General features: G+C 41.8%; 1 protein-coding gene across 2 annotated transcripts in view; it reads left to right on the forward strand.

Annotated features, from left to right (window-relative positions):
• Positions 1-10,606, forward strand: part of LOC101846657 (cAMP-regulated phosphoprotein 21) — a 76,892-nt gene that overhangs the window by 58,117 nt on the left and 8,169 nt on the right. For both annotated transcript variants that reach the window (XM_005100601.3, XM_005100599.2), the window contains 4 exons: positions 379-516; positions 2,742-2,828; positions 8,601-8,737; positions 10,340-10,513. In XM_005100601.3, coding sequence (XP_005100658.1) covers positions 379-516; positions 2,742-2,828; positions 8,601-8,737; positions 10,340-10,513 — 536 coding nt within the window. The remainder of the gene's footprint in view (positions 1-378; positions 517-2,741; positions 2,829-8,600; positions 8,738-10,339; positions 10,514-10,606) is intronic.

Here is a 10,606-nt window from a genome sequence, read left to right on the forward strand (position 1 = left end):
GTTTAAAGGGTAGCCATGGTGTAGCTTGTTCACTTTCCTCTGACTGCTGTAAAGGCAAGATAAAATCGAATTGCTCTTTTTAACTTTCTCAGATCTTTGTAAATGTGTCTAAAAGTTGGATGACCAAGTGAATCTAAAAGCCCATTCATAAAGGTCACTGCAAACTAAGGTTCCAACACAGTTTCTTTGATGTTAGCCTAAAGTGTCTAAAATGGATGAAGTCTTCAAGCTTATGCTGAAATGATAGGTCCTCATTCGTTTCTTTCACGCTTGTTTTTGTCTATCTGTCTGTAACAGTTATTTTGTGTTAGTATGCTTCTCTTTACACACACAAACAAACACACATAACTCTTCTTTTTTCTTTGGTGATGTGTGTAGAGTCTCGAGCTGTGCCAGAAAGCACGGCCTATGGCACCCCCCCACCCCTCCTGGCGACCTCTAACCCCGGTGACACAACGACCATGACCCCTGTGGTGCCCCCAGAGCGCAGCGTCAACTCTCCGCAGACCCCTCAAGGTAAAAGCCGCTCCAATACTGTTTTTTGTGTTGCTTGTCTGAAGAGCTACCTCATGGCTCATAGGGGGGGGGGGGGGGGGGAGTGTGGTGGCTGGGAGATAGTGAGCTCTCTCTGGCAGAGGAGGAAGAAATCATAGCTGCCGACTAGTTAAGGATGTTAAAAAAAACAAAAAAACTCATGTTTAATACGTTTTTTGAGGGTCTGAGTGCGGAAGTTTGTTCTCGTGTTGGAAAATACATAGTAAATCATGTAATAATGCATAAATATTCTTTGATTTTTAATGTTGCCTTTCATGGACTTTCTGATGCTGTAGAAGAATTATGCGGGTGGTTGGTGGGTACTCTGATGTAGTTTGCTCCTTCTTTTCTGTCAAATGTCTATCGTACTGATCTCTCCTCCTTTTTTATGTTTGTTACGCTCTTGAAACTCCTAATCTTCAGCACTTAAATGACTTAATTGTGTTTCAAGTGCTGTAAAACTCTCACACTGAAACAAACAAAAATGTTGAAGAATAATGAACTTTCTCAAGAGAGGATTAATGATAATAATAATGATGAAATTAATAATGATATGTCAATTGTAGTTGTGTTTGTTGTAAAGTTAACTATTGAATGTGAATTTATTGCATGCCGAAAAATATGTGTGAAGGGTTTGGAGAGGGTTACTTCGGCCAATGTCTCACCATCTTGACTAGCTGTTGGGATAGAGTCGGTTTTATTAGTTTTAAAAAGTTGGCTGTAATGAGAATTTCTTCTTTATGTTTGTGTGTGCGTTCATTCGTGCGTGCATGCATACATACCCTTGAAAGCTAAATTGTCATAATTGCCAAAATTGAGAAACTGCTGGAAATAGTCTCGTATTGCACGCTGCAATGAATTACACAACTTTTATTTTATTGTAACAAATACATCTATCTCCAAAAAACTCCCAAGAAGCAGTGTGTAAAAGAGTGATTGTTTTCAAGTTATTGAAAACCAACATTTTTCAGTGCTGATTTCCTCAAAACACCAAAAATGGCACTTAAGATAATTTAGCGTTCATGTATCGCTGTGTGAGTGGTGAGTGCTGAGCCAATGAGAATGTGATGCTGCACTGTTTCGAGACTGATATAAGCCCAGGTGTCTACTGGTAGAAATGTTGGTTCTTGTCTCTGTAACACAACATGGCAGGGGAATTTCAGCCTTTTCAAGAGCAAGACCTGTATGCCCACGGTGTAGGATGACTTTCTCTGTGTCCAGTGGGGCATTAAGCTGGGAAGGAAACATTTCAGTTCCATTTTGTGGAAGCTGGTTGTTGAAGGCTAGCACATGGAAGTCTTACTTCTGTTTTAAACAGTCTGTTCAATTCTTTCTTTAAAACAATAGTTGCTACCTTTATGTGCTTCTCATTATCTCAATCAAATGAATATTCAACTTATTGGAGTCGTCTATACTCACCCTCTTTATTTCTCGTCTATCGTCCTTGCTCTTTCCCTGTACAAAACAGCCATTATTGTAATGTTGTCAGTGTGAAATCAGTCGCCCCTTTGGATACTGAGATGATTTCTGTGGTTCTTTCAGTTTAATAAGTTCTGTTTTGCAACCCATTCAAGTGTTGGTTTGGGGGGGGGGGGGGGGTGTGCGCACTGGTGGCCTTTGTACTGCTGGCGCAAGGTCGACTGGCTCTCGAGTTCCAAATTAGTTGTGTTTTTTTTTGGGGGGGGGGGGGGTGTCCTTATTCCCCTACAGTGTTTCTTTTCAGACTTATAAGTCTCTGCTGATAGATAGCTGATGGGTGCTCTGGTGTCGTTTGCTCCTTCTTTTCTCTCTAACGTCTATCATCCTGAACTATCCTCTTTCTTTTTGATGTCAGTTGCTCTTTCGTAACACCTCTAGTATTCGGCCCTTCTATGACCTTATTGTCTTGCAAGTGCCGTAAAAGTCTTAACTAAAACCTAAAGAGATAGCCAGTGCTCAGTCTTCAGTGTGACCTTGCTATAAGTCAAGTACGGCATCCCGATTTGCAAACAACGCAGTGGGTGGGTAGTTGAAGGGCACCACTGGTAGGTTCTTCTTCTTTACTTTCCCTCTTGTTGTTTCTGTCTGTCTGTTTTACTTTTTCCCAGCACTAAATGACCGTTAGTGTGTCGATGTGCTTCTCTTTACTCAAACAAACAAACAAACCAACAAACTTACAACACTGTAGAAGGTGGAAGCAAAGCGTGTGTGTGTGTGTGTGTCCGCAGCTGGCTGCCCGACCTCGTACGCCTATCTGGTGTCCTCGGACTATACCAGCATACCCGTGGGATCCCTCATCATTGACCCACACACCAGTAAGTCGGCACATCAGTTTGTCTCTGTGTGTCTGCATGTGTGTACCTGTACATGTGTGGTGGGTATGTTTGTGTGACTCTTTCCCCCCGCTGTCACAAAACACCACGCCGTCATTTTTGGCCTCACGAACATCGCTTCACTTTGCAATTTGCTGCTGATACTCCTTATATTGATATATTCCTTATATTGATATATTCCTTATATTGATATACTCAACCAAGGCAGCTGATTTTGTTTTGCTTTCCGTGTAGATTTCTTAACAATTCCTGGTTTGCTACCATCTTGCACTGTATATAGATAGAACATCACAGAAATGTTGTGTGGGAAATGTGTTACCACCATTGGGATGTGTTCAGTGTACTATCATAGAAATATGTAGCGAATGAGTTGCCAACATGGAAGTGGAGGTGTTGTATAGTAAATTTATTACCGTATCTGAGCTGTTTGTGACAGTTTTTGTGACAATACAATTGACGTTGCTGTGATGTAAGCACAACACAATCACACAAGTGTTGTATGGTCAACGTGTCACAAAAATATATATGCATTATATATATATATATATATATATATATATATATGATATATCATAGAAATATTGAACGGTAAATGGGTCACCTTTGTAGAAATATTCATGGTACACATGTTACCATCTTGGAAAATATGTTGGTACACGCCTTCATGGAAATATTATTTGATAAGCACAGTAAAATTCATCCCTTCTTGGAAATGGTGGTGAACCTGTTACCATCAGAGATTTATTGTTGGGTAGGGACCGTATTATCATCATAGAAAAATTTGATCAACCTGTTACCATCAGAAAAATGTTTAACCAACGTGTTCAGGTCATATGGAAATGTTATGTGGAGAACTTAATGCCATCATAGAAAACGGTAGATCAGCTGCTCTGGCACCTTAGCTTCCCTCGTGGACTTTCTGTGTTGGTAGACAGGCAGTTGCTGAACTTTCCTTTCCAGTGTAGCCTTGCTTCTATCAAACTATGCTACCAGTGCACCCCCCCCTTCCCCCTACTGCTGTCATACGTTTGTAACCAGTGTAGTTTGTACTACTAGTGTACTTTGTACTACCCATGTATCCTTGCTATTATCTTTTATTTGCTACAAGCGTTGCCTGATACGACTGTATGAGTTCTGCCAGTACATGAGTGCTACTATCTGACGTACTATGCTACGTGTGTACCTTGCCACTATTATACCTTTGCTACCAGTGTGTCCGGTTGCTATCTCTCATTTTTTCTACAGTACCAGTGTACTTTGCTGTACCATACCTTTTGTGCCAGTAGACGCTGCCTTATTTCCTCTACCTCTTTTTTTTTTCCCTTTCTTGCACTTTTTCCTTGCATTAAATGACCATTCTAATACTATAGTTAGTGCATAGTTGCTGCCCCTAAATTTCAAATGGAACTACAGCACATGGTTTTTATTACAGTATTTCTCTCTAAGACCATAGTCTGCCTTGCGATTTACTCTGTATTGTTGGTACCGTTCTATACCATAGCTTTTTTCTTTGTATTCCCTGATTTATTTTCTCACCCTTTTATTTTTTCTTATCTTCCATTTTTGCCTTGCATTACATGACCTTTCTAATTCGTTTGTGCAAAGTTTCCTTCCCTAAATTTTGAATGGGACTACAGCATATGGTTTTTATTACGATATTTCCTCTTAAGGTGTTGTCTCCCTTGTGATTTTCTCTGTATTATGTAGTCTGGTGGTAGATTTATTCTTCATGGGTTAGAGCTTGTCTCCTTATGCGTGACGCGTCGCGTGTGGTCCTTGCCGCTCTAAAATCTGTTTAGTAAGATGATAAAGAAACCGTCTCCTTGCATGCGACGTGATGTCTAGTCGCACGCTACAGTCGCTTGCAACTGTCAGCTACAATCGGTCCATGTAGCGATTAAGGGTGTGTCGCGTGCGACAGGCAGGGGGTGTGACAGGTTTAGAGCATCACCATTGGTCAAAATACCCTGCCAAGGAGTGCTGGTCGACACACTGTGTGTGGTGTCGTGGTGGGGGTGTGTGTGTGTGTATAGGATGTTCATATTCAATTTGACCAAAATTTGCATGTGGTTTGCTCCTTCTTTCCTATCAAACGTCTGTCGTCCATATCTCTCCTCCTCCTTTTTTGTGTTGGTTACTCCCTTGTAACACCTCTAATCTTGGGCACTTATATGACCATATTGTGTTGTAAGTGCCGTAAAACTCTTACTTAAATAAAATATTTTGGTTTTTTTAATGGACAGCAGGAGGAGGAGGAGGAGGAGGAGGAGGAGGAGGATGAGGAGGAGGATGAGGAGGAGGAAGATGAGGATGAGGAGGAGGAAGAAGAGGAGGAGGAGGAGGAGGAGGACTAATACGGGAGTGGCTGTGTACGGAATAAAAAATGTCAGTGGCTCGTAGAACTCCCATCTGACGGACTTTGTACTTCCTTGTCCATCTTGACAAATAAAACTTGCTGCTGTCTCTCTTCTGTGAATTGCCAGTTGTTCAAGGGCTTAGACAGTCGTATGCGGCTAAACGTTGCGTCGCACACAAGGAGACAGTTTTGTCGATTTTGTTGCGCGTGACTGAAAATTTTGGTGCGATATTGTCGTGCATAAGGCTACACAGCTCGTAACTGATCACTAGCGACCATCGCGCGCAAAAGGAGACACGGGCTCAGGGTTTGGTGTTGCATCGAGTAAGGGTGGGGAAAAGAAATACGTTAAAGTTATGGTAAGGGTGTGTGTGGCATAAAGAAATGGAAGAGGTCGCCACGAGGGTTAGGTTATTGTCTCGAGGTCAAGGGATTGGTACCTAAATCCAAGTGTTGTTAATGGGTAAGGATCTGGTCTAGTTGGATATACTATCAAAAGCAGTCCAGTGATTGGGCAATGAATTGGTCTACAGAGAGAAATATATTAACTCCTCCTTTATCATCCTACGAATGTACTTTAGACATGGGCACCTGCTCATTGCAATTTATTGTTGTTATAAGATTTAATTGTGAGAAAGATAAGTCTACCAGCTTCTGTGATGTAGCAGTTACGCTGAGGGCCAACCTGGGCCGAGGGTACGAGTTCAGGGAAGTTTTTATCAATATCTCAATCTGTCTCAGTTCAGGTTGGCCCTGACAGGGCTTGAGGATCCCTCCCTTGTAGATAATCTAAATTGTTTTGATGAAGGCGTAAAACACTTACAATTTCAATTAACGATATATTTTTTAGAAAATTTATCATGCTGTGGGGGAAACTATCTGGCACGGAATGCCGGTTATTGTGTTCGATTTATGTCTCACTTCTCCACTTAAACCGTACCAAGAACTTGCTGTCGTATTGCTGTCGCTGTCCTAATTTGGTCGCTGTCTTGCTGTCAGTCTGAATGGGGATGTGTAGGAGGTGTTATTGTTGGGTCCTGCTTATTTTCTTTCCCTCTGTTTTCTGTTTCTCTTGGTTTGTGTTTTCTTGTCTGCACTAAATGGCTGATATCGTGTCGATATGCTCCTCGTTACTGACACAAGTAAACAAAAAAGCCGTCCCATACACCATCTTGCTGTGGGTGGTTGGCGGGTGTTCTAGTGTGGTTTGCTTCTCCTTTCCTATCAAACATCATTCTATCGTCCTGATCTCTATCTTTTTTGTGTTTGTTACTCTCTTTTAACAGGTCTAACCTTTGGCTTTTATATGACCTTTTTGTTTTGCAAGTGCCATAAAACGCTTACTAAAACAAAAGGAGTCATGAGCATAATTTCTGCATTTGGATGTTATTTAATTGAGTATCTTATTCTGTCTTTCGCAGTACTGTATTTATTCCGTTGCAATCTTTTACAATCAAGCTTAAGGGCATCTGATGTGTCGTGCCTTGGCACCTTGCTGTCACTCACAGAAGAGCATAGTTTGACACCTGTGTCGGAAGAACTTTAATGGAGTATTTCTGTCTTTCTGCTTGAACGTTGTATCCCCCTCAGCCTGGGTTCACTCTCTCAAACAGGGTCGAAGTCCACCCCCAAAATGTTGTCATGTGTGTCAATGGGGACGTACTTACTTTACTTTACTTTACTTTTCCGATCCAGCAGCCATTTGGGTTCTAGCCCTTTGGTCTGTCGATATGGCAAAGAATTGACAGGTTTTAATCAGCTGTATGGGGATGTACAAATACTACATATATTTAAAAATAAATTAATTCATAATCAAGCTTGACACTTGAGACTCCAGAGTCACACTGACCTTCATGAAAGCCCTAGTAGATGCCTTTAAACTAACACGTTTCTCTGGTCCATTACTTCCCAGAGTTGCTTTCTGGATTCCACTAATCAACAGTACTGTGGAACATGCTTGAATGGCCACCTGTACAAATGACCATTTTCCCCCCTGTATTTTTTTTTCTCTGTTTTAATGACACCGTCCATGACGTCCACATGGGTGATTGGCGAATGCTTTGGTATGTTGAGTTGACAGTGGGTGGCTGTCTTGGACAAGTTCAATTGCAATTGATTGGAGGAAAAGTTTAACAGGATTGGGAACAAACGAAACAATGTTATTTACTCTTGAAATGATTGTGGTGGCGGAGTAAGTAAGTGAGAAGACATGTACTTGTTGGTGAAAGTTGAGAACTGTCCGAGATAAAAGGCTGAGATGTTCCTATGGAAATCTGTGTTGCCGTAGTTATTTCTGTGGTGTAGCAGTTAGACACTTTGCTGTTGCATGCAGGAGACCCCGAATTCAATTCCTGTATGGGGACAATTTTGGTGAAATCTCTGTCTTTCTACTGGGATGTTGTCCTTCTCAACCGAAGTTGACCGTGACAGGCAGGGCTGGAGCTCTTCTCCAAAAATGATTAAAGTTGTGTCGATTGAGTGTAAAAAACACCTGCATTAGAAAAACCTCAAACTTAAAACAATTGTCTGTGGATGTGGACTAAGCGAAAACTCCAGTTTCATGTGTTTTTTTTTGCAATAGCAGGTGGCTGGAAGGTGCCACTGGTAGCCCATTCTTCTTTTTTCTCCTACTGTAGTTGCTGTCAGTGTATTTCTTTTCTTTTTTTCTTTTTTTTTCGTGCACTAAATCACCACTATTGTTTCTGTCTTCTTCATTTTATTCCAGTGAAAACTTGCAAGAAAAATGAGTAACTCTATTTATTTAACTATGCTTTACAGGGTAAAGGGAAAAAAATGTACTTAATTATTTGCAACAATAACATTGGGTATCATTCACAGCAGTCTTGTGGAGAGTTATCTTTTCTCTTTGTTGTATATTCTGTTTTACATTTCTTTTGATACAATCTAGGCCATGTGGGAGGTGACGGGATGTTCCTCTTTTGGAGTGGGGGGGTTTTTTGGGTATTTTTTTGGTGCTCCATTTGATACACCGTGAGAGGAGGGATTGCTTTTACCTGTTTTTGTGTATGTTAACTTGCAGCATTTGCCTATATATATTGGTCAGTGGTTGGTTCTACTTCTTGACTTTTTCTATGTTTTCAGTTTCTATCTGTGTATCCGACTTTTCCCCCCGCACATAATGATTGTTGTGGGTGGTTGGTGGGTGGTTGGTGGGTTCTGTGGTGGGGTTTGATCCTTCTTTCCTATCAGACAACTATCATCTTTATCTCTCCTCCTTTTCTTTATGGTTGTTACTCTCTTGTAACACCTCTAATCTTCGGCACTTATATGGCCTAATTGTGTTGCAAGTGCCGTAAAACTCTTACCAAAACATAATGATTGTTATTGTGTTGATGCGGTTGTCTTTATTCAAACACACCAACTGTATGTGTCTACAGTGCAGCCCCATGTGAACGCAGACGGGTCGATGTACCGGTTTGACCCCAGCCACCCGCCGCCCTTCATGGCTGTGAGCCACTCTCCTGCACCCGTGAACCCTGCCACCCCACCCGCACCCACTATGATGTACCCTGTGGTAAGTCCATGTTGTGCACACTTTTATGTAATATACACAGTGACCCACGTTCTGCTGTCATTTAAAAAAAAAATACAGTGGAACCTGCCCTGGCGGCCACCTCTATAAGACGGCCACCTGTACAAACGGCCACTTTCCATTTCCCCTCTTGCGTTTTTTCTATATAATTTAACTGTGTAAAACGGGCACCTGTCCAACGCGGCCGCGGCCACCATAATTTAACACACAACCCCTATCATACAAAGCAATAATACTTAGATAGGTGACTCCATTGCGTTTTGTCATAAATTGTGCATTGGCCCTGGTGTTGTGGGCGAGCCGTCATAATTCAATCACCTGTCGTTGTTGTTAAGTAGTCCCTCCAACTGATCATGTTGCGTAGGCCCCTCCCACTGTTGACCAATAGCTACCAATTTTCAGCTGTTGGTGAGGTAAGCGTGCGATCCCTCATAACCCATAAGCCCTGCCCAGAACTCATACCCAAATCGTAAGTGAGATGAGTGGTCACTGTTTACCCAGTCTGTAACAAAGTAACAAAGGATGTCAACATGAACTTGTTACAGAAGCGTCGCTCGTTCTCCAACCCATGTGTTTATTTTAACATGGCACTCGGTCCTCCTTGTCTGATATATTTCGTTTTATTGTCACCCTTGTGCAAAATCAGAGACAAAATACAAATTACAAATGAAATACAAACCAACAACGACACCAACAAAGACAACATAATGGGGCTACTTTCGATTGGGGCCTCAGAAGGGAATGGTTTGTTTTCCTTAACTTGATCAGTCCTGCATTAGACGGCCACCTGATTATACGGCCACTTTTCTCCTTGACAATGGGTGGCCGTCTTACACAGGTTTGACTGTACTGTATATGCAGTTTTTATTATTTGACAGAAGAGCCAAAAAAATCCCCTGAATATTGTTACCAAGAAAACAAACGCTTTGCAAACATCCCCAGTCAGTATTTTGAAGAATACAATGTTGATCATTATAACTTCCTTTTTATCTTTAAAGCAAATGTCATGTTGTTTTATTGGTGACAATATTCAGTTTTGTGGCTCTCCTGTTAAACTGTATAAAAAACTGTATATTCTCTATTTTTAGAAATGATATCAGTGTATATATGCACTTATGCATACTTAAACTAATGTACACACACACACTCACGTGATAACACACAGACTCATGTATGCACACTTTGACTGTAGTTTGTTGGCAAGTAGTGCTCTAATGTGGTCTGCTCCTTCTTTCCTATCGAACATCTATTGTCCTTATTTCTCCTCCTTTTTTTCTTTGTATGTTACTCTCCAGTAACTCCTCTAATCTTCTGTACTCATGAAAGAGAGTCCTTGCTATGAACTGGCATTGCCCAAGAGGCAACTCTTTGAGGATGAGGGAAGGAGATTGTCGGAAAATTTCCACATTTTAAGATTTTTAAAATAAACTTTTAAACAGAGTGAGTATCATTAATTGAATGGAAAGAGAAGGACTAATTTGGTGGGGGGGGTAGTGTTTGCTGTGTCCAGCTAAAACAGGTTGCCCTCACACCCCACGTACTGAGAGCTGAATTTGACACATCCTTTCTTGTCCGCGTGTCCAGGAAAACAACGTGAACGCCCTGAGTGGCCAGTTTGGCCGCGCGTCCATCAGCGGCATGGAGGTGGTGTCGGAGGCGTGCCCGGTAGGCCAGATGGGGCCGACGGGAGTACCCATGTTGCCACACATGATGTCGCAGGTGTACACGGGCCCCACACAGGCCACGCAGTTCCCACAGGTCAGCTCAGTCCTCAAACTATCTTACTTCTTTGGATGATTTATTTGTTTGGTTGTTGTTGTTTTTGTTTGTTTTGGGGGGGGGGGGGGGGGT

Source organism: Aplysia californica, unplaced genomic scaffold, assembly GCF_000002075.1.
Source record: "Aplysia californica isolate F4 #8 unplaced genomic scaffold, AplCal3.0 scaffold00253, whole genome shotgun sequence".
Classification (NCBI taxonomy): Eukaryota; Metazoa; Mollusca; class Gastropoda; order Aplysiida; family Aplysiidae; genus Aplysia; species Aplysia californica.